The 23,673-nt window shown below is 40.8% G+C and overlaps 1 protein-coding gene across 7 annotated transcripts in view; it reads left to right on the top strand.

Annotated features, from left to right (window-relative positions):
• The window catches only part of PDE4B (phosphodiesterase 4B), a 592,331-nt gene extending 574,042 nt beyond the window's left edge, over positions 1-18,289 (top strand). For all 7 annotated transcript variants that reach the window (XM_082357190.1, XM_082357189.1, XM_082357191.1 and 4 more), the window contains 9 exons: positions 401-494; positions 5,994-6,172; positions 7,413-7,511; positions 7,653-7,817; positions 9,618-9,717; positions 11,724-11,878; positions 11,992-12,114; positions 12,833-13,015; positions 16,005-18,289. In XM_082357190.1, coding sequence (XP_082213316.1) covers positions 401-494; positions 5,994-6,172; positions 7,413-7,511; positions 7,653-7,817; positions 9,618-9,717; positions 11,724-11,878; positions 11,992-12,114; positions 12,833-13,015; positions 16,005-16,370 — 1,464 coding nt within the window. In that variant the 3' untranslated portion in view covers positions 16,371-18,289. The remainder of the gene's footprint in view (positions 1-400; positions 495-5,993; positions 6,173-7,412; positions 7,512-7,652; positions 7,818-9,617; positions 9,718-11,723; positions 11,879-11,991; positions 12,115-12,832; positions 13,016-16,004) is intronic.
• Positions 18,290-23,673: the final 5,384 nt, after the last annotated feature.

Below are 23,673 nucleotides of genomic sequence, written 5' to 3'. Positions count from 1 at the left end.
ATCTTTTCTTTTGTTTTCCCTTAAAGTTTTCACATTTAATCACCTCTCACTGTATAGGTTATTAACTCAAATTATATTTTAGAGTTAATTTCCAATAAACGTATTTTAAAATGTGGTTACATTTTTAAGTGAAATGATCTTGACCTCTGTTAAAATTCCTTTTCCTATGTTTGTATCTTCAAAAGAAATCAGATGTTAATTCTAAGAAATCTTAAGAAAACCTTTTTTCCCTAAGGTGACGTTGGAATAATTTCACATTATTGTATTTTGTAGAAACAGTATCATTTATCTAATGATATCTGCTCACTCGGTCTCTTGGTTCTTAATAAAGTTGGAAACATCTAAAATGATAATCTGCTATTTTTTAGGTGGTTAATCTGTTTTTGTTCTTTATAAACAGTTCAAAAGAATGCTGAACCGGGAGCTGACACACCTTTCAGAAATGAGCCGATCGGGGAACCAGGTGTCTGAATACATTTCAAATACTTTCTTAGGTAAGAATTCACTGGGAAACTTATTCCATAACTGAGATTTTTTTTTTTAATATTAATTTCTGCAACCTGTCAGGAACATCACTATGTGAGTTTGGAATGGGGTTAAGTCACAGAAAAACAAATCCATTTAAAATAAGAACTAAAGACAATCTTTAAGGTTAAAAAAAAAAAAAAGCTGTAAGGTGTTGTGAAAAAAATGAATGAAAATACCCATCAAAGAGAGAAGTTTATTATGGGCTAATTAAATTTATATAGACCTCAGGTCACTCCTTATCTACCCACCCACTTCCATCTCTGTCAAGACCTCTGAAGGGGGGGATGATGGGGGTTGCAATCATCCAAGCCTTAGGGACAACTCCAATTGGCTCCTCTGACATGGTATTCTTTAAATTCTTCCAGTAACTGGGCTTTGAGCAAAAGGTTTCCTTTTAGATGCTTTGCGAGAGATGGCTGGAGAACTGTACGGTGATTTGACCCATGATAATAAGCTTTGGAAATAATTCGGCTATTGCTTTGCTAAGGTATTTCTTCACGATACATGGGGGGAGGGCAGAAAGAATCTCCACCTCTCTGAAGGAGCTGGCCTTCTGCAAGCAGCATCATTATCTTCCTAATTTGATACTTACCTATCAATCTCTGCTTTCACATTGCTAGTCTTTAACACATGTCACTGACAGGAAAGGTTTGCATCAGTGCCTCTCAACTACTGTCATGCATCCTGTTTGAGTACTAGGAATTTCTGATCTCATGTTTAAAGCCATTCTGTTGTGTATTTTTCTTGAATAAGACCTGCAGAACCTGCAAATCTGTACTTCAAAGTGAATGGGTAGCCTTTAGACTCTGATTCTGTTGACTTTCAATTACCACTGAATTATCCTTATTTAGCAGAACTCCACTGTCCAGGGAAGTGACCTATTCTTACAGTTGAACATTACACCTCCCTTCTTTTTGGCATTGCTGCATATCCTTAAATCGATGAGCATTTGCCTTGATGTCTTATGGAAACACATACCTCTTCTAGTTTTATTTTTAAAAATCAATTCTATTTCTCTAATGCCAAAGCAGTTCCTGCTATCAGCAGATCAATCTTTGGTCAGCCTAGTGGAAAGCTCATGGCGCTACTCTGTGGCCAGTGGGCATTGGCATGATTGACAAGTGCCTTTCCAACTGTTTCCAGTATGTGGGTGTCTGCAGCACCTGGTTTTCTCCAGTGGCAGTTGCGGCAACCTTTGTCAGAGAACAAAGAGAAGATTTTTTTCATACCTCCTAGCTCCAAGAGGAGCTAGAATCTAATTGAACAGAAAGTGTTGTATACTGATCCTTTCCTTCTCCATTATCCCCCTTTATTCTTTTGAAGGCAGCCATCTTCTCCTGTCCATGTGTGGGACACCCAATTATTTTTCATAAGCTAGGGACTGTTTTAGGGACAGTCTCCAGGTTAATGACTGTGGGAAAGAAGAATAAAATCAATAAGTGCAATAACTCATTTTTGTTTTCATAAACATTGCATGTTAAAATATCAGGGCTTGTCTGTCGTCTCAGAAGAGACTCTGACCACTGGAGTAAAGCTGCAGGAAGTCTCTGAGCCCTTCATCATCCAAGGTTGTACCTAAGCAGTCCTCTTGGCTTGTAGCCTCTTTCACTATCTGCTCGCCAAGGACCATGGGAATAGTTTAGTATACCAATTATTCTTATTTTAGCATCAAAGGCTATCAAGTGAGGAGGCTGAGAAGATAATAAAAATGAGTTCTCAGTCTCAACACTTTGCATCTCAAGAAGGGGTAACTGTCAACTCTGTTGAATATTCCATTTGCTATGGAGGCATATCTCTTGAGGAAAACCATCATTTGGCTTCTCATTATTCCAAAAAAAATTAAATTATCAACAACAAGTGGTTTGAGGTAGGTTGTTAGAACCTCAGTCCTTACACACTCAACATTAGGAGGGTGGTGAGCCTGAGTGTGTGTTTGTGTGTGTGTGTTTGCATGCACACGCATGTGCACACACAAGGTAGACCCGATCAAACAGACTAGACAGACAGATTATATTCTTGAGAAAATTTAAGGAGAAAAAAATCCATCATATAAACAAAAGATTCATCAGCTACTTCAACTGTAAAATGGGAACACTGGAGTAGATGACACCCTCTGTCCATTCCAGCTCTAACTTTCTATATGGACGGAGTTTATCAGTCTTGCTAAGACATACCTGGCAACCTGGATTCTCTGGAACAGCCTGTAGGCTTACAATTTGATAATCTTAAAAAGCAAACAAACAAAGCTTGTTTCCAAACTGCGAATGCAGGACATGGAACTCCACATCCTGCCTTGTGAGCATGGAGAGTATTCCTGGAGGACCATGAAGCCTTCTTCACAAAATGTCAGATCTGAAAGGGACCTTAATGGCCTCATCCAGTTCCCTCATTTTCCAAGAAAGAAAACTGAGGCCCAGAAGTGTATGTAACTTGACCAAGATTACTTGGCTAAAATGTTCCTGAGCCAGATCTATGACTTCACTCTCTTGACTCCTAGATCAAAATACCTCACTTCTTTAACTAGGAAAGGTTATTAGGCTGTCAGAAGAAAATCGCCTTTCAGTAATAGATGTAATCTATGGAGAAAAGTCTTTAGAATCAGGATTGTTGGACCTAAAAATGTGTTTGTTAACAGCTTCCAGTAATATAAGAGCCTCTTGTCAGAGCACAGCAACCATCTCCAAGAGCACAAAATGGGAAGACCTTATTGATTTCAGTTAAACTTGAAGAGCAGTATCTCAATAAGAGTCATTGAAAGTTAAAATGTGTCATCCAGAAAGGAGGGAAATCCCTCACTGTGGGGAATGTGTGAAACTTGTGTTGTTTCCATTTAAAAGGATGGTGTCCAGACCATCCCTGCAGGCACTCTGTGATGCTGATACAGGATAATGGGCTCGGGTTGCTGGTACAGGAGGAAGTAAAGGACCCAGGGGGAGGGAGCACAGATTAAAGCAAGATATTTAGATGTGATATTACAAGTTAGTTAATATTTTTTCAAACAGAGAAGAATCACCCCTTTAAATTCCCGACTTACTGTCTCCAAAGCTGGAACATAGAATTCTCAAGACACAGGGAAGAGAACTCAGGAATTTTGCATGATTAAATGCTGTAAGCTAGCAAGAAAAGCACCTCCAATGACACCATTATCAGAGTTTTGATGTGATGTTTTTTGCCTCTGTTTATTTATTTATTTATTTGGTACTGTTCCACTCTTTCCCCACTGTAGTCTGACCATTCTGTAAATGTGAACTCACAAAGCGTGTAGTATGATTCTTTGAGTGTGTGTTTCAGGTTATTTCCGCATGGGGCTGGCTAAGCATTTAGCAGAGGAAATTCAGAATTGGGAAACCCATCAGTTGTTCCAATGCCTGCATAGGGAAACACCCATTAATGTCAAAATGGCACTCTCTGTGGATAATGGCTTTCTTCTTTATCGTAATGTTCCAGACACAGTAGTGATTCGGCTCAATTTCTCGCTGTCGCAGGGAATCTTTAATTAAACAAAGGGAAAAAGCTGCTAGTCTCACTAGAGGTTTTGTATTTGCATTGGCACAGAAGAATCTAACAGCTTCGTTAACCAGGCATGAAGAATGGTGAAGATTGATGGTTAGGAAACGCAGGGGCTATTGTGGCCTTTTATTTTAGCAAAAGTAGTCATTATTAGGAGTGAAGTGACAGGGAGAAAAGTAATTTCAAAAGTAATGTCATATATAGTTTTTATGCCAAAGGTTGAGAGACCAGAAAGAGCTTTTAACGGGAACCTGAAGGCCTGGGTTCTAAGCTATTAAATCACTGCGTCTGGAACAAAGTGATTGCAAAATAAATATCTGTTGAATAAATTGCCCTTTGAGCTTGGGAAAGTTGCTGACTTCATCTGGAAAGTGAACATGTGGGATTATTATTGGTTCCCAAACCTGACTCTGATCATCAAAGTCACTTGGGAAGATTTTTAAAAAACACTGATTCAGTAGGACTGGGTGGGGCTCATAAATCTGTATTTTTCAAAAGTTCCCTGGGTGCTTCTGATGCTGAACTAGGTTGGAAACCCCTGAACTAACTGGGATGACCACTAAAATTCCTCCCTAAGGCAGAGTCATAGGCTGATGAATCTAGGAACTTGGGGGCACCCAGAGACAGCACTGAGATGCTAGGGATAGAGAAATCTCTTGCTCCAGCCCTACAGCCAGGTGCCAAGGGTCCAGGACAGCTGCTTCCGCCTCCCTGCGCTCACTTTGCTTTGATGAGTTGTCCACAGGGCTGTGTGAGCAGGCGGAGGTCTCCAGGGAGAACGTGTGACTATGCCATCAGCTGCAAGAGTTGAAAGCAAATCATCTAGATCCCAGCAGGCCATCTGGAAATGTGTCATTTTCAAATAGAGAAGTTGTCTTTGGACTCATTTTCGCTGAAACAAGTAGAGATAAGTGTAGGAACTTTTGAAGGCTGTATTAACTCTTTCAGCCACAGGGTGTCATTTAGTTCAATGAAGTAGCTGTAGAGCAGCTGTAGAGCACCTCAATAAATGATTTCCTCAGTGCATTCACAGGCATCCCTGTGACCTGAGAGAGTTAATGCATTTTTCAGAAGAACTCGGGATCCATCCATCTCCCTGTGAAGTGAAATAGAATATTTGATTGCTGATATTTTTAATAGCATGATATAGAAGAAAGAGCTTCTATGAGCAGGTAGATATGTTTTTCTCACTAACCCTAGCTCTCCTTTCATCTTGTTGTAGCAGAATTTTTAAAAAAATTAAATGAGATGATTATATTTAATAAGCACAAATACATTAATAAATGTAATGCCTGTTACCAATGAGAGGCGTTGTTATTATTTACTAGCAGAATTCATAGACACAAGGCATGAAATAAAACTGAAATTACAGTCTTCCTCTTAACCTCAAATGGTCATAAGCCAAGGCTTTAGAGTAATCATTTGAAGATTAGAAGCCATTTATTTCTCTAACATATATACTACTCGTCTAAACTGAACCCAGCTACTGTTATATGGATCTTTTAAATTAAAAAATAATTACAAACATAATAAAGTGAGCAAAACATAAAGCCTCTTTTTATTAACCTGGGCTTGGCTACATGAACCTTTTCTATTTTTACAAACATACAAGTTATTCACTTTAATAAGAAATTTGCATATAAATACTGATGCCTCACCTTGAAAATGTATGAGTGTAATTGTCCCAAATCACCCTGCAAACAGAGGACATGGGATTGAGTTCTACCTCTGCCACTTCTTGAACAACTTATTTAGCTCCTCTGGACGTCACTTTGCTTCTTTAGCAATAAAATCATGTATCACCGGATTGTCCTGGAGATCAAGTGAGATAACGCTATGACAGACCTTCATAAGATGAGCCATCCATTATAGACCGTTAGAAGTTGTTTTTGAATATTGCAGTGGGTTCTCATTGGCACACAGGGACTGGAAAACCTATTTTTGTGTTGTTGCAGACAAGCAGAATGACGTGGAGATTCCATCTCCCACCCAGAAAGACAGGGAGAAAAAGAAAAAGCAACAGCTCATGACACAGATAAGCGGAGTGAAAAAACTGATGCATAGTTCAAGCTTAAATAATACAAGTATCGCACGCTTTGGAGTCAACACGGAAAATGAAGATCATCTAGCCAAGGTGTGTATGAGCTGGGTGTGTGCTCATGTAGCTCTGCTTTATAGCAGGCAGATGTCTAAAACCTCCTACTAGAAAACAGTGATCGCTTTTGCTTTATTATTAAATAGTATGATGAGGCTGATGTAGCCCGTTGTCCATTGTTGAACACCTAGTTAAAGGCCCTTTTTCTATACCAAAGGACCATATTTTGTCCTGAGTTGGGTCCATTAACTCATGAATGGAGAATCCTGTTGAACACATATTGGGAGAATCCAAGGTGAGGGCAATAGGCAGGGCTGAATTACCCCAGAGGATATTTCAGAGACTGTATGCCAAGGACTGATGAGAAAATCTGCACTGATTGGCAGAGCTGAAGAAGAAATGAGAGAAATTGACAGCCTTGACCCTTGAGCCCAAACCCTAGTAGTGGAGGAAGGCTCAGAAAGAATTCATACCTCCTCTCGGAGGCTGTGCAAGGTGACTGCTGAGGTTCTCTCAGCCTTATGAGAATATGAAATGAGAACAAATGAACATTCAGTGAGGGAGCATCTGAAAGATTAGAAGAAGGTTGATTACACATTGGGCCAAGCCTCTGGGGAGAGCCTGGATCCCTTACTCTGGGCAGTAATTGATAATGGAATAAATTGCTCCTTTAATCAGATAATCTTGGAATAATCCCACAACACAGGATGGAATGATGTTTCTTTCAGGTCTTTCTGTGGCCCAGGAGCTCTAGGATGTAATGGATGACTAGCATCTTCATGACCTTTTATACTAAATCAGGGTTGACTTACACACATTCTAGCAGCTAAGTCTCCTTGACATGGCTCTCAGTGATAATAACCAAAGGGCAGAGGAGTTTCCCTGAGATTGTTTTCTAGCTGTTACTCATGGACCAGTGAGCAGAGAAGGGGAGAGACAGGGAAATGGGTCTAGAATGATCTCTAATCACTTGCACCTACTTCTGAAAGCAACATTGGTTGAGGACTGACATACGGCAAAAAATTAGAGGTCAGCAACAAAATTTATCAATAAACACACACTCTTCCTTTTCTGAAAAATATATACAGAAACTTCTAACCAGCATGAAGGGGATACTCAGCTTCCCAGATCATTCCATTTTCAAATGTTCATGCAACCAGAACACTCTAAATAGATACTCTAAAGATTTAGCCAACCCCTGTCCCCAGAATAAATAAAAATAATGAGGCATGTGAATAAAACTGTCCTTATTTCTAAATGTCTCTAATTTTGATGATAGGAGCTGGAAGACCTGAACAAATGGGGCCTTAACATCTTCAATGTGGCTGGATATTCACACAATAGGCCCCTAACATGCATCATGTATGCCATATTCCAGGTGAGTAAACAGGAGTGAATGTCGGTTATCCAATTAGATGCTCTTTATGATTTTTTTCCATCCCAGTTTACTTTTCTGATTTGGCTTTTCTTCATTTTTGGACATCCACTTATTTATTTTCTAATCCTTTTTGCCGCATAGGAAAGAGACCTCCTAAAGACATTCAAAATTTCATCTGACACCTTTGTTACCTACATGATGACTTTAGAAGACCATTACCATGCTGATGTGGCATATCATAACAGCCTACACGCTGCTGATGTAGCCCAGTCAACCCATGTTCTTCTTTCTACGCCAGCGTTAGATGTGAGTAGTTATGATCTGTTTTGCATACCCTGCCCATCCTCTTTAAAAAGTGCCGTACAACATGTGATATATTTATAGAAATAATGTAATTAGATGTTTGTGCATACTGGAACTGGCTCTTTATTATGTAGAGCATGTATCAATTGGGTTATTAATATAAATGGATGACATTTCTGCTTGCTTTCTAATATCAGAGTAACCTTTCCTTTACCTCTGTTACAATTGAAAAATTATTTACTTATCAAGCAGTTAATAGGGTGCTCTATTTGTCATTGTGTCTCTAGTACCTAATAAGTGTCTAGTTCAGCATTTAGTATATAGTATATCCTCAGTTTGCATGTGCTGATCTGAGCTGCCTACACCATCCCAGGTACTCTGAGGGATAGCACAGAAATATAATATAAAATGTTCTATAGAGTTCCTGTTAGGAATAAGCATCCATAGGCTTATTCGCCTAAGAATTCATAAAACTGGTTCTATGGATTGAAGGAAAAGTAACTGAAAAATCTAGAACTGAAGAATTAACAATGCTGAAGCAAAGAGGGACAGCTTTCCAACTTGTTAGACATCTCTCTAGAAGGTGGCTGTGACTGCTTCTCTCACAGATTAATGCATTTGTATGTATCACTATAAGCAGCCCAGTGGGTACAGCAGTCTATGCTCTTCCTTGACAGATGGCAGTGGTGGTCAGGTATTTCCAAAATGTGTAGGCTCACTGTGGGAAGGGACTGGCCACGCCCTAGTCAAGCCCACCTCTGCAGATTCAGCTTGAAAGGTGAAGAAAGATTAAACTGACCCCAACTCTATTGCTTGGGTTCCATATATTCTGAGAAATGAAATCCAAGAAGCTAAGACTGTTCTATAGCCCTGAAGGAAAAAAAAAAAACAGTATTATTTTTATGTTCTGTGTCAGTATCACACGGTGGGCCAACGCTTTATCAACTGTCTGCCGCTGTTACCTACTGTGTTGCTAGAAATTGAGTATGAGTACCACAGATGTTTAGAGAAGGGAAAGTTCAATGTGTCCTTGCATAATTAGATTGAATTGAAGGATCAGAAGATTTAAGTAACCACACAGAATGATGAAAGACATTTCAGCCAGAAGCAATTTATACCTAAATAAATACTAGGTTTAAATCATTGCGTACAGGTAGGGGCAGAGGAGGGAGGCTTCACGGGATGGCATGAAGGAGTTGAGCAGTGGGCATTAGGTCTCATTTCTCAGAAATGTCCTCAAATCTTGTCCATAGTAATCACTGAGTGGATGGGTATTGACTGAATGGATGAATGAATGAATGTGTGAAAGCTCTGACCATGCTACAAATTTAGCTTTAAGAAATAACTTTTTGGCAGGCTAATAAATCTGGAATTTGGCCTTAGTTATTCAGCCTGAAGGTATATGAAGCTTTTTATATCAGAGCAGAGCCAGTCTGACGTGCTTCTTTGACCAGTACATGTGCTTGTGTTGCATAAGCACCATCCTGTCATACCACTTATCCAAGAAACAGATATCAGGTACCACCTGATCTCTTACCATGAGCATTGTGCTAACGCCTTCCCCAAGCCTCAGCCTGCAAGCTCGATGTGGGCATGGGCTCTGACCATCATTCCTCTCACATAAGAGACCTTATGATGATGGACAGAATCTACATTTAATTAAAATAGTATATTGAGACATTGTATAAATCAACAAACCATCTTTCTCCCAACAAGAATGAAATGGGGTACCTTAGTATGAAACTAATTAAGCAGGATAGGCAAATGGAACGTGGAGTTCAGTGCACTCATTTTGCCCTGCAGGCCGTCTTCACAGATTTGGAAATCCTGGCCGCCATTTTTGCAGCTGCCATTCATGACGTTGATCATCCTGGAGTCTCCAATCAGTTTCTCATCAACACAAGTGAGTTCGCCCCTAGAACAGTCATTTGAGATAACTGTATGAGTCACTGCTTCATTTTTTTCCTCCTGATGTTTTCATTATGGATAATAATAAGGGTAATAATGAGGTAATCCTTCCATTCCACTCAAGCTGGTCAGACCTTTCCTGGATACTGTGTCCAGTCTAGCAACATCATTTTGAGCTGCATGGAGAACTTTGAAAGGGTCAGAGGGGAGCCATAAAAAGTACTCAATGTTTGGAAAATGCAGTATGTGAGGAAAGAGTAACACATGTGGAATTATCCAGTAAGGATACGCAAAGGCTTGGGAATAATGTGGTAATGATTTTTCAGGATTATGCAGGGCTCTCACACAGAGCATGGTGACCCACTAGTGTCCCTCTCTACTGAGGAAGCAGGTCCAAACGTTGTATCTGAGCGTTGGAGCCTCCATATAGAAATAAGACTCCAAGAAAAAGCTTCCACAATTCAGGATGGAGGGTCAGGTCATTAAAAGTCTCACACACTCTCTTCCAACTTCATAGGTTTGATTATGCACTGGTCTGTAGTATGGATTGGTCTGACTTCAGTGACCTTCAAGGGCTGGCCCATCCTTAGGATCCCAAGCCCTACTTAAAGCTTTTGTCATGCTCAAAATATTTAGTATCCATGCTAATGAACATCCATAATTTTTCCCAGTTAATGTACCATTTCTAAATGCTGAAAATCTAAGTACTTTTTTCTTCTGAGAATACTGGTTATCTTGTTGTGGTCAAGATTAACATCAAGTGCTGACAGTTTTAAGAAATATTGGAGCTACTTGCTGTGAAAGAGCCCTTGTCATACTTTATCATCAGGATATTTGCATGACTAAGTGTGAGGTACCTTGGTTTTTTTTACCTTGTTTTTCTATTGAAAGCACGTAAACTTTGGGCAGATGCTTGTCTGTGTGGGTTATATCAGCTGGTGTACTGTGGTGTCATGAACCATTCCATATATAGGCCAGTTAGCTTCACACAGAAAAATGGTCTTTCTGCCAAAGCCACGTACCATAAAAAGCCAGCTTGCAGAGCTATGACCTTGATCGCAGGATGAACAAGGCAAGAGTGCTGAAACGACATCACATATCCCACCACCTTTTCTGAAGATGTAACTCAAATCACACCGTAAAAGCAGTGGTTTATGAGTAACAACACCTACAATTAGTAACATATTATCATCACTTGGCTATCATTCTTGGTTAAGAGAAAATGTGGCATCATGAGTTTGATGACCATGTTCTCAATTGCAGACCATGGCGCTGCCTAACAAAGGATGTCTGTGATTCTTCTGTGTGAAAGGCAGGCTAGACGCTGTAGTTTAGGTATCTAGATAATGCAGTTTCTGTTGTATAGGGCCATAGGGCAGAAACTGGGATATCAAGATTGTTGTAAAAAATTATTGTTTTGTTACCATATTTATAGAAATCTCCAAAGAGCTACATTATTTGGATAAAGTGAAATTTTACACTCACACCATTATCTTCTTTAAAAATCCAAAACTCACAATTGATGGAGCTGGGAAACATATCAAAAAGTGAAATAATATGAAAAATTTTAATACCTTGGGTAAAGTTTAGTGGCATTTTCAGTCTATTCTTTTTCCAAAGCACACATTTGTGAAGACATAAGGGAAGTTACAAACTGAGATAAAAATAGGATTAATTGCTTGGGAATGCCCTTACCTAAAATGTCAAATTCTTCATCTGAAGTGAAAAGGAAAAATAGGATTTTAAAAATACTGTGACTTTTAATCAAAGAGAAAGTTTATGAGCTAATATCTACTGGAAACTTTTTTTTTTTTTTTTTTTACTTAGGAACTGACTATTTCTCTTTGTAGAAGGAGACTCTGTCTCTAATAGAAAATGACATATGGGGTCTTGGTTCTTGAAATCATATGGAGAGAACTAGATCTGATTTCACACTGAGGGAATTCCACAGTTTGAATTGTATCCCTTTTTATTAAATCATCATTTTTCCTTGTTTATTAGATTCAGAACTTGCTTTGATGTATAATGATGAATCTGTGTTGGAAAACCATCACCTTGCCGTGGGTTTCAAACTGCTCCAAGAAGAACACTGTGACATCTTCCAGAATCTCACCAAGAAGCAGCGTCAGACACTCAGGAAGATGGTTATTGACATGGTAAGACTTTGGCCTCCCTGTGTTCCTCACTTACTTTCGCGGGAAGAGAAAATCCATTTCCTTGATAAACTGAGTTTATTGAGAGTTTCCTTTTTTTTTTTTTTTAACCTCAGGTCTTAGCAACTGATATGTCCAAACACATGAGCCTGCTGGCAGACCTGAAGACAATGGTAGAAACAAAGAAAGTTACAAGTTCCGGCGTTCTTCTCCTGGACAACTATACTGATCGTATACAGGTATTTGACAGAAGCCTTTGATTTAACACAAAGCCACACCAAATTAATGAAACAACAATTAGAAAAAGAAAACAAACAAGCTTACTTAGTTGCATGTCCTAAGTTACTACTACGGCTTTGGACTTATTTTAAGAACGAGCAAAGGAAAATGGACATTCAAGTTGATTCTCTAATTTACGAAGAAAAACAGAACCCTATTTATTGAATTGCTTAATTCTAAAAATAAACAGCAAAATCTCTTTGTAATAGGGTATACGTGACTGCTGATCCCAAAAGCTCATGTTTGGATATAAATCCCACTGACTTGAACTTTGTTAGCTCTGTTTTGGTTATACAAATTGCCCTCAGCTGGTCTCCTCTTTCCACAAGTGGAAAATATGAAGACATCTACTTTGAGTAATTCTTTGCATTTTTTCCAAACTGAGGAGAAGAAACCATGGCAGCATCTGACCTCTAATGTCCCTTCCAGTTTTTAAATTCAATGACTGTCAATCAAAGAAGACACATTTTCCCTTTGGGGACTCTTATAATGGTAAATAACCAACTCTGGCCAGCACCATTGTAATCCTGCTTTTTTGGTGTCCTGCAAACACCATAATTATAATACAACTAAAATGTTCTTGGGTCTGGTACCAAGTGTACTAGTACAAGAGGAATGAGATGTTCTGATAGTATTTATACCTAATTTTATGGGATTTCCAAAATTTGATGATTTCAGGTCCTTCGCAACATGGTACACTGTGCAGACCTGAGCAACCCCACCAAGTCCCTGGAATTGTATCGGCAATGGACAGACCGCATCATGGAGGAATTTTTCCAGCAGGGAGACAAAGAGCGGGAGAGGGGAATGGAGATTAGCCCCATGTGTGATAAGCACACAGCTTCCGTGGAAAAATCCCAGGTATCTAATATAAGGTTTCAAAGTTTCTGTGAGCTCTGCTGATGGCTGAACTGGAGGGCTCTTTCTATATTCTTTTAAATATACGTATGTGTGTATATGTGTGTGTGTGTGTGTGTGTGTGTGTGTGTGTGTAAGTGTGTGTATGTGTGTGTGTGTGTGTATGAAATTATAAGGAAGCAACTACTTCTTTAGTTCCATTATGCTCATGACTCATTCGCCTTCTCCATTACACTCAATTTCACAGTGAGGAGATAAAGCAGTCTTCAGAAATCCATCAAAGTTTGGACCGTGTATCCTCAGTGTAGATCATTGTCTATGACCTTAGCAAAACCTGCTGATTTAACTGAATGCTGCCATCTCCTTCATCTCATCCCTCTAGGTTTCCCCCAGCTCTGTCTTTATCCAGGACCTCTGCTTTTCACCCTTGTTTCCTGTTTTCATTGTCTCTCCCTAATCATGCACACTGCTACCATCGCCAGAGGTGACGAATCTCATTCCCACACATCTCTCTGCCTCATAGTTGAAGCGCTGTCCTGTGTCCCCTTCCAAGGTCATGTCTACACTTCTGAGAGCATGCTGACATCTTTTGGTTGTGTCCAAAGCTACAAACTCCCTGTGTGCTAAGGACTGGGGGGACATTACACTGTAGGCAGGGAGATGCAGAAATGCCCCAGATGCCGCTAGCTGCAAAATATGTAGCACTAGATAGTATTCGATATTCTTACAAAGGCATCAGGGCCGGCTGAGATGCTATTTTTTTCAGGACAACAAACGACCTGAGCCAGGCAGTCATGATTAAGACTGTGTCTCTAGGCTGCCCAAGGCCTTTATCACAAAAACATTCAGAGTATTTTTTGTTAGTATTTATCCTCTTTCCCCACTACCTTGTACTCCCAAATTTACATGTAGTTATAATATCAATGTATAGTTCCTTTGAAAGAAACCCAATCAAATGAGTTTAAAATCTGTGGAAGTGCTCTGAAGGTCTAATATGCCATAAAAACACATGATAACATTAAGTTAGGGCCAATTCAAATACCCTAATGCCTTAATTAGAACAAGATATTCATGAATTAGTTAATTAAATAGCATATTGCCCTTTTGTTAGCAACAGTGGTGTTTTGTATGTATATGACGTTCTGTGTGGTTTTCCACACATTTCACATACATTATCCCATTTGAACCTCCAAACAGCCTTGTGACGTAGACATAGCAGGTATTTCCCCAGTGTGTCAGGTGGAGAAGCTGTCCTCTTGGTCCAGTTCACCCAGCTACCCTCCACCCAAAACTCTTCACTGTCCATCACTGAGAACACGTCTCACTGTTTCCATGATGTTGTGGTCCACCGTGGTGTTTCCCACAGATGGGCTCTGGTGAGCATTGTCTGAGTAGCCTGGCAATGAAGGAAGCCCTTGACTAGGTGCTCTTTGGATTTGTAGAGTTCTCTCGTCCCAGGGCCTAGGAAATAAGCAACTAGAGGCTGCCTTTCAAAAAAGTGCTGAACATTTAGCAGAAGCAGAACAAATGAAGAAAGAAAATGACTGCACTGTGTTCAGCTGATTGAATTTTCTCCATTGCCTTGAGCTTGTATTTTTCGGGTCCCTGGAAAACACCTTGAAAATAGTCTCTAAAAACCGCTAAACATACATAAAGAAGTAAAACGGAGGAAAGAGGGATGGGTGGAAGCAAGAGAAATATCTGAATCATCCACAGTCGAAGTTCTTGTAATCAGTGCAGATCAGAGATGCCCTGACTGTGGTATGAATTCTGTTTGTTTAGGCTAGGGAAACACCAGAGAAAAGATAGATAGATGATAGATAGATTGATAGATAGACAGATAAAAATCACATATGACTACGGTTCTTTGATATGGTACAACTTTGATGTGTTAAATAACTGGCCCAAATCCAGAATGTTAATAAAGGGAAGTTTCCAGCAGTGTGGAAAGACAGCTATGTAATGCCCATGGGTGCACAGAAGTTGCCTTTGCTCATCTACCCCTGAATCCCGACCCAGCATCTCTCCAGCTCCCCAGACCATGACAGGGGAATTCCATTCCCTCATTCAACCAGTGCCTATTCTTTCTCTCAGCCTGCTCCCACCCCCAATGTTTCCTGTTTGTCCCACAGTGGAGAGGTCAGCATAAGGCCACAGAGCCAGCTCATGCAGGATGCATAGCCCCTGTGTAAACCATAACAGAACCGTAAGCTTCATATTTCTTCACAGGAACACTAGCAAAGGAACTGCTTAATTGTCTTTATTTTTCCTTCTTTCTCCCGATGGAAATGACGGTATGCCCTCTGGATCTAAAACAATTGCAGACGTGTCTGCAGAGGGGATATTTGTTTGTTTAGGGGCTTGAAGTGTTTTCAAATGTTTTACCTACGTCGTCTACAAACCAAAAACATTCCACAGAACTTGAGACATCTCAGAGTCATACGAGGCCGGCTCCCTTTCATTTTAAAACAGCGGCATATTTTAAAGTTATCAGGGAAAGAATGTTGAGTCAGAACTCAGTAGACCTGGAGCTTCCTTCTTCAGAGAATGACTCACAGAATCCAAAGAGTGACAAAGTCATTCCCAGCCAGGGTTACATCCAGACTTCTTACCTGGCAGACGTCAGAGGAAAAGTAATCAGTTCTAGTGAGACCAACACAGGCTTTGGGATCAGACAAAGTTGGGACTGAGTCCCATCTCCACCACTTACTGGCTCTGTGATCTCTGACAAGATATTTCATCTCAATGAGTCACAGTTTCCTCCTCTGTGAATGGTGAATAACCATACTTACTCTGCGTGATTAAGAGTGATAATGTATATATTGCATTCAGTGCAGAATGCACCATATAGTAGGTACTCAAATAACAGATTCCAATATTATTGACCTCTCTTGGGTTGTTGTGGCTCTTTCTTTGCATGCAAACCAGGACGGCTTCTTTGGTGCTCCAGGGCCCTTCACAATAACAGATGTGTAACCTTATTTTTCTCCAGGTGGGCTTCATCGACTACATTGTCCATCCGCTGTGGGAGACCTGGGCGGACCTGGTACAGCCTGATGCCCAGGACATTCTGGATACTTTAGAAGATAACAGGAACTGGTATCAGAGCATGATACCTCAGAGTCCCTCCCCACCACTGGACGAGCAGAACAGAGACTGCCAGGGTCTGATGGAGAAGTTTCAATTTGAACTGACCCTCGAAGAGGAGGATTCTGAAGGCCCCGAAAAAGAAGGAGAGGGCCACAACTATTTTGGCAACACAAAGACACTCTGTGTGATCGATCCGGAAAATAGGGATTCACTGGGAGAGACTGATGTAGACATCACAACAGAAGACAAGTCCCCGATTGACACATAATCTCCCTCTTCATATGGAGATGAACATTCCACCCTTGACAAGCATGCCAGCTGTACGGTAGGGCCAGCCCACCATGGGGGCCGAGGCCTGCACAGGACAAGGGCCTCCCGGCCTTTCCAGTTACTTGAGTTTGGAGCCAGAATGCAAGACCGGGAAGCACATAGCAGCTCAGGAAATTCCACAGTTGACTTGCCTTGCTTGCAAGCTTAGTGGAGAGCTGAAGCTTTCTGTGGTTCTGGAGGCCAAGTTCGCATCACAACCGAATGGCTTGAAAATGGAAGACACAAAACTGAGAGATTTTTCTGCACTAAGTTTTGGGAATCTGTCCCCTCTAGTGACTGAACTGACTGACTAATAATGTCATTTCTAAATCTGCTCACCTGTCCCTTTGTCTGCCAACCTGTGTGCCTTTTTTGTAAAACATTTTCACGTCTTTAAAATGCCTGTTGAATACCTAGAGTTTAGTATTAACTTCTACACAGATAAGCGTTCAAAGTTGACATAAACTTTTTTGACTCTTTCTGGGGGAAAAAAAAGGAAAGAAAATGGTCTTCCTTCTTTCTTGGGCAATATCTTTCACTTGACTATAGTTACTTTTGCAAATAGAAAGGCTACGCTTCTAACCACATTCAACTTCCTTCTCCTATGGTCCCAAACAACTCCTCAGTTGCCCTTATAACGTATCTCTGTTTGCCTGCTTCCAACAGTATTTTTTCTCCTCTAGGGTTGCACTTTTTTGCTGTAAACAGAATAAAGTTGAACAAACTAAGGGGTAGTCATGTTGTTCACAGTAACAGTCTGTGTAGAATTCAGCTTCATGAGCAGTTGCCCTGTCGGGTCCCGGACCCCTGTGCCACTGGGGTTGCACAGCCCCCATCCTGTTCTCTTGCGCCCCTCTTCACGCTCACACCAGTTACGCCGTTTCCAGTTTAATGCTGCCGTCTTTCTCTTGCACTGCCTTCCGCGCTATCACCTCCATTTCTGTTTATAACCGTGTATTTATTACTTAATGTATATAATGTAATGTTTTGTAAGTTATTAATTTATATATCTAACATTGCCTGCCAACGGTGGTGTTCAATTTGTGTAGAAGACTCTGCCTAAGAGTTACGACTTTTCCTGTAACGTTTTGTATTGTGTATTATTATAGAACCTGAACATCGCTGAAGAGAGACATACGGCCCCCTCACCAGTTGGGTCTGCCCTTTTCCCAGTCTGAGTTGCTAATACTGCTCAACCCCTTCATGAACTGTTTTGGAAACAGGATTCTCACATTAGATACTAATGGTTTCTATTGAGCTTTTACTTTTGTATAGTTTGATAGGGGTAGGGGGCAGTGGGATGTGGTTTTTACCCCTGTTTTATCCAAATCTGTACACATGAGTTGAGTTTTAACTGCGTTCTACTATAATTGTGGCTTCGGTTTAACAAGAAACACTACATTCATTTTAACAAGCAACTCACAGATGGTTCTCCAGAGAGTCCCCAAACTACTGACTTTGAAGAGGAAGCCCCCTGCCTGCTGTTAAGCAGGAATGTCATGTTCCAATTAATTACAAAAGAAAACAATAAAACAATGTGAATTTTATAATAAAATGTGAACTGACGTAGTAAATTATGCAAATGTGAAGCTTCTGATAACACTTGTTAGGCCTCTGAGTGGCTTCAGTCTCTGTTTGTAAAATCTATTTCATGCCTTCAGTTCAGCATTGTGACTCAGTAGTTCAAGAAATGGCACAAATGTGCATGACCAATGGGTTTGTATGTCTATGAACACTGCTTATTTCAGGTGGACATTTTATTGTTTTCCAAAGTTTCTCACAATGTATGTTATAGTATTATTATTATATATTGTGCTCAGATGCATTCTTAAGAGACTTTTATATGAAGTGAATAAACAAAAGCATGATTAGATTAGACTGTAGGCCCAATTATTTTGTGGTTAGTTCTGACGCATTAAAAGCAGATCTTTTTTTCTCTTCTCTCCTACCGTACCCCACAGAGACACAAACTACCCACTTTGCTTGGCCAGCATCACAACTAAAGTTTCATAATCTGTGTCCAAAAAGTCCCCTAGCTTGAAACATTTATTTTTTTAACAACTGTTCAACTAGCTCAGTGGTACGAGAAGGGAGACGGTGAATTAAAAGAAACAAAGCCACTTTAAGAATCTGAAGAGTTTAATCTACTGGATGAATAAAGGGAATCTCCAACTTGGCTGGGTCCTCTAGAAAAATGAATCATAGACTCACAGCACATTAACTTAATGTAGTCAGATGGTCCAACATTAGCTTAGTGTAGTCAGATTGTCCCATTGATTCATCTGACACACGAAGGATCTGAGGTCCAAAGAGTCACCTTAAAGCACAATGCAAGGAGTGCTGGCTGACACTTCATGGTCATCTCAGTGATCCATGGAGTCTCCTGTTGATCATATGGTTATGCTTTTCTTTCTGGAAAGAACTGTGTAAATATCATAAACAAAATAATGCTTTGTTGAAAAAGTCAGCTTAAAATAAATTTATCCTGAGAAAGGTGTGTGTGTGTGTGTGTGCGTGTGCGTGTGCGTGTGCGTGTGTGTGTGTGTGTGTGTGTGTGTGTTGAGAAAGCCTGCAAATAAGAATCAGTGGATGGCCCATGATATTTTAACCACAGGGGGAAGTGGTTCATGAAACAGGAAGGGGTCTGCTCTAGAAAAACTCCACTCAGTAAACTGAAATTACTGTTTTTCTTTTTAAAGACAATTGAAGGTGAGCCACCGTTGCAGAACCAGCTTGCCTGCTGGTTCCAGAGCTAGTGTTTATAGCTCTTTGCCACCATCCCCGATTTCTGATTGCACCCCACTGTCTCTGAGCTTTTACAGATTGAGTGACAAAAGTGAATTGGTTAGAATAGCCACAGGTGTGACTTTAAAATATCTAGAGCTATAAATATTTATAAACATTTTGCAGATCTCTTCCTACAGAGTAGTTCTTACCTTTGGTGCAAAATTAGAATCATCTGGGGCATAAATATTTTTTTAAATACTGAAGTTTGAGTTCCATCCTCACTCGCAGATTTCTGTTTGAATTGGTCTTGGGTGGAGCCCTGGGCATCAGATTTTTTAAAGTCTCCCCAGGTAATTCTAACGTGTAATCTGAGTGGAGAACCACTGCTCCAGAAGAGAGAAGCACACTTGTAGCTAAGGCTTTTGTCTTAGCTGCATTCAGGCTGCTATAACGAAATTCCAGACTGTACAGCTTAAAAGCAGCAGAAATGTATTTCTCAAAGTTCTGGAGGCTGGGAATTCAAAGATTAAGATACTAGCATGATCACATTCTGGTGAGTGCCCACTTCCTGCCTCATAGCTGGTGCCTTCTCACTTGTATCCTCACCTGGTAGAAAGGGCTGGAGATCTCTCTGGACCCTCTTTAACAAGGGCACTAATCCCATTCATGAGGGCTCTGCCCTCATGACTAAAGTACCTTGCAAAGGTGACACCTCCTAATACATCATCTTTGGGGTTTTGGATTTCAACATACAAATCTTAGGGCAACATAGGGCAACATAAACATTCAGACCATAACAGCTTTCTTTCACCCCAGCTGTCTTCAGACATTGTACACCCATCATGGCCAGGCGCTGGTTCAAGTATAGAGACAAGTAGGGATCAGAAATGAGTAAGATGGAGCTCTGCACTCCAGGAGCTTACAATGTGCTGTTGTTGCTCACTACTTGCCTTCCAGATTGTAAAATCATAATCATGCTCTCAGGAAAACCACAGTGATGATCAATCTAAAAGAAAGTTCATCTTCTGACTCCAAAACATAGGCCATAAGAGTAGTCATCCTCCCACCTGATGGCAGGGAGCTACTGCAGAAGCAGAAGTTACTGCAGCATCTTTGCCAAGGCTGAGGGTGATAATTTGTGCTTAACAAAATGCATAGGAGCTAAAGGCTGATTTACAGACTCAGGAACTGTCAGAGTTGGAAAGAAACACACACATACACACACACACACACACACACACACACACACACACACGCTGGATGGCATCTCCCTGACATATTCCCACAGGCTTATTTTGATATAAATAAGTTGGGGGTCATGGTAATTCTCAGTCCACTGAAGGAAGCCTAATGGAGTCCAAGTGAAGGGAGGTGGTTTATTGTACTGATTCTGGAGCCAAATGGCCTGGGTTCAAATCCTAACTCCTTCATTTACTACCTGTACAACTTTAAATAAGTCACTTACTCACTGGCCGGCAGTATAATGGGAATTAAAAATCTGTCAGATGGGGATAATAAACCCAGGGCTTTTCCTACAGTTTCATTGCTACCTCTCCGAGCCTCATATCTTTTGAGAGTGATGAAATCAACAATTGTATGAGCCTTAAAACCTGTGAACCACATGGACTAAGATGTCTGGCAAATGCCATTTATCAACCCACAATTTGTGCAGCCTGCGCCCGTTACCAAGAATTCTCCAACCTGGTCATCTCTTACATCCCTCAAGACTCAGATCAGGTGACCTCCTACAAGACGCTTCCCTGATCCCTAAGGTTGGGATAAGGACTCTTTTCTGGAAATCCCAGAACATCTCATGCTTTGACACTAATTAACTGTGTAACCTTGGGCAAGTCCCTTAACTCCCCTGTTTCTCAGCTTTATCATCTGTAAAATGGAGATAATTATAATGATACCTAGCTTATAGCAGGTTATGTGAGAATTACATGAACTGATATACATAAAGTTCTAAGAAATGTTATGACTATTAATACCTACCACTATGTATTTAAGTTAGGTTTTTGTCTTTCCCAAAAGACTATAAATCATTGAAGTCAGAAGATGGATCTTATTTGCTATTGAACTTCCAGTACCAAATCCAATTTCTGAAATAAATATACATTTGTCAAACTGAATAGAACCAAGTAGTTTTGTGAAAGAGTGAAATACAACCCCATGTCTCAGGCTTTCCAAACCAAAAAGGTGTTTGTCTCAGAGCCCTGGAATGATAAGCCATACAATTCCAGAAACAAAATTTCCTCAGAGATCTTCCAGTCTATGCCTTTTGTTTTATAATTAAAGAAACTGAGGCCCAGAGGTGGCCAGTGACCTGTCTGAGATGACAGTATATTAGTGTCATAGGGCTGCCATAGCCAAGTATGGGTAGTTTAAACAACCGAAATTTATTCTCACAGAACTGGAGGCTATAAGTCCAAGGTCATGGTGTCAGAGTGAATTCCTGCTGAGGGCTGTGAGGGAGAATCTGTTCTTCCCTCTCCTCTAGCTTTTGGTGATTTGCTGGCAATCTCTGGCATTCTTGGCTTGTAGATGCAGCACCCCAATCTCTGCCTTCATGTTCACGTGATGTTCTCTCAGTGTGCGTATCTGTGTCCAAATTTCCCCTTTCTATAAGCACACCAGTCATGGGTTAAGGGCCCACCGTACTCCAGTAGCACTTTAACTAGTTACATCTGCAACAACCCTATTTCCAAATAAAGTCACATTCTGAAGTACTCGGGGTTAGGACTTCAACATATAAATTTGAGGGAGATATAACTCAAACCATAACACACAGTTACTCACTAGAAGATTTCCTGATTCCTTACACAGGGATTTTTCTGCAGCATCTTGGAATCTGGAAGCCTTAGACATCCATTCAACTTCTCTGCACCTTAATCTCAGCTATAAAATCAGAGGAATGGACTATATGTTTGAACAGGTACGATTCAGTTATAAAAAGTGTAATGCTTTATACCAAGGTGTTTTTGTTTTCTTAAGGTTTTTCTGAGCTCTTCAAACAAATTAATTACTTCCTTGGTGTAGCTAGGTTCCACATGGAGGGATCAGGGAGAAGAGGAAGCAGGACCTTGGGGTAGGAGGACAAACATGGCCCAGGAGTTAAGAGCTTAGGCTCTGAAGGTAAACGGATCCCAGTTCAAACCCCTGCTCGTCTACTTCTTAGTTGTGTCCTGTGGGCAAATACTTAACCTCTTCAAGCCACAGTTCCATCCTCATTAAAGTGAGGATTTTGTAAAGACTAGTGAATATCGCATCTAATGGGCATGTGTTAGCCATTGTATCACAGATGTCAGCTAAGGCTCATTCCTTCCACAAATATTTATAGAGTGGCCAGTTGTGTGCCAGGCACTGTGTGATGAACAAAAAAGACAAAGGCCCTGGCCTTCTGAAGTTTATATTTTAGAGGGGGAGAAAAAAAAAAAAACAACCCAATAAATGAAAAGATAAGTAATACAGTATCAGGTAGTATGACCTGTGCTGTGGGGTTGGTGAGTGACAGTGGTTAAGAGCAATGGCTCTGGAGTTCAGCTACCTGGCTTGGAATCCCAGCTTCACCCATTATTAATGGTCCAGACTGGGGTACAGCAAATACAAAGACCCTGAAAATACAGTGTGTCTGCCCACTGCAAAGAGCAGCAACAAGACCACGGAAGGCAGAGGAGTAGGAAAGAAAGTTGGTAGCCAGGTCACAGAGAGTCCTCAGGCTATTGTAAGGATATGGGGAAGTTGTTGGAGAGTTTCAAGCAGGGGAACTGAGATGATCAGACCTACATTTCTAAAAGATCACTCTGTGAGGAGAATAACAATATTGAGGCACATGCAGAATCAGGGAGACCAGCCAAGAGGCTCCTGCAAGGGTCTTCTGAAGTGACCGGGACTTGACAAGATTAGTGGTGGCAGAGGTGTTAAGAGTTGGAAGGTTTGGGGTAGATTTTTATTTTTAAAAAATTTTTAATGATCCTCAGCCTCGTTTTATTATTTTTTTTATTTTTTATTTTTCTTGGTCGCACTGCATGGCACGAGGGATCTTAGTTCTCCAACCAGGGATTGAACCCATGCTCCCTGCAGTGGAAGGGCAGAGCCCTAACCACTGGGCCACCAGGGAATTCCCTGGCGTAGGCTCTTAAAGCAGAGCCACCAGTACTTGCTGATGGACTTGAAAATGAAACCACAGGAAAGGGTGTGAAAAAGATCCCGAAGAGGTAGCCTGAGCAGCCCACTGAATAGTGGGAATATTTCCTGCGATGGGGAGCCTTTGGAGAGGAACAGATTTTGGTGAGGGACTCGACATTTGAGGTGCTTTTTGTTCATCCAAGTGGAGATGCTGAGGAGGCAATCAGATGTATGTGTCCGAAATTCAGGGCAGCGTTCCTGAGAGTCCCCAAACTCTCAGTGAGGAGGCTCCCTATCCGCTTGGCCCTGTGTCCACGTGGGCTAACTCTGTTTTACCCCAAATCATCCTTCACCCACACTGGGACCCCTTCAGTAGCTTCCTCAAGAAAGCTGTCCACACCCAGCAT

The sequence above is a fragment of the Balaenoptera borealis genome, assembly GCF_965194805.1.
Source record: "Balaenoptera borealis genome assembly, chromosome: 1".
Lineage (NCBI taxonomy): Eukaryota > Metazoa > Chordata > Mammalia > Artiodactyla > Balaenopteridae > Balaenoptera > Balaenoptera borealis.
The sequence above is the reverse complement of the archived record's forward strand: the minus strand, read 5'-3'. Positions and strand labels throughout refer to the sequence as shown.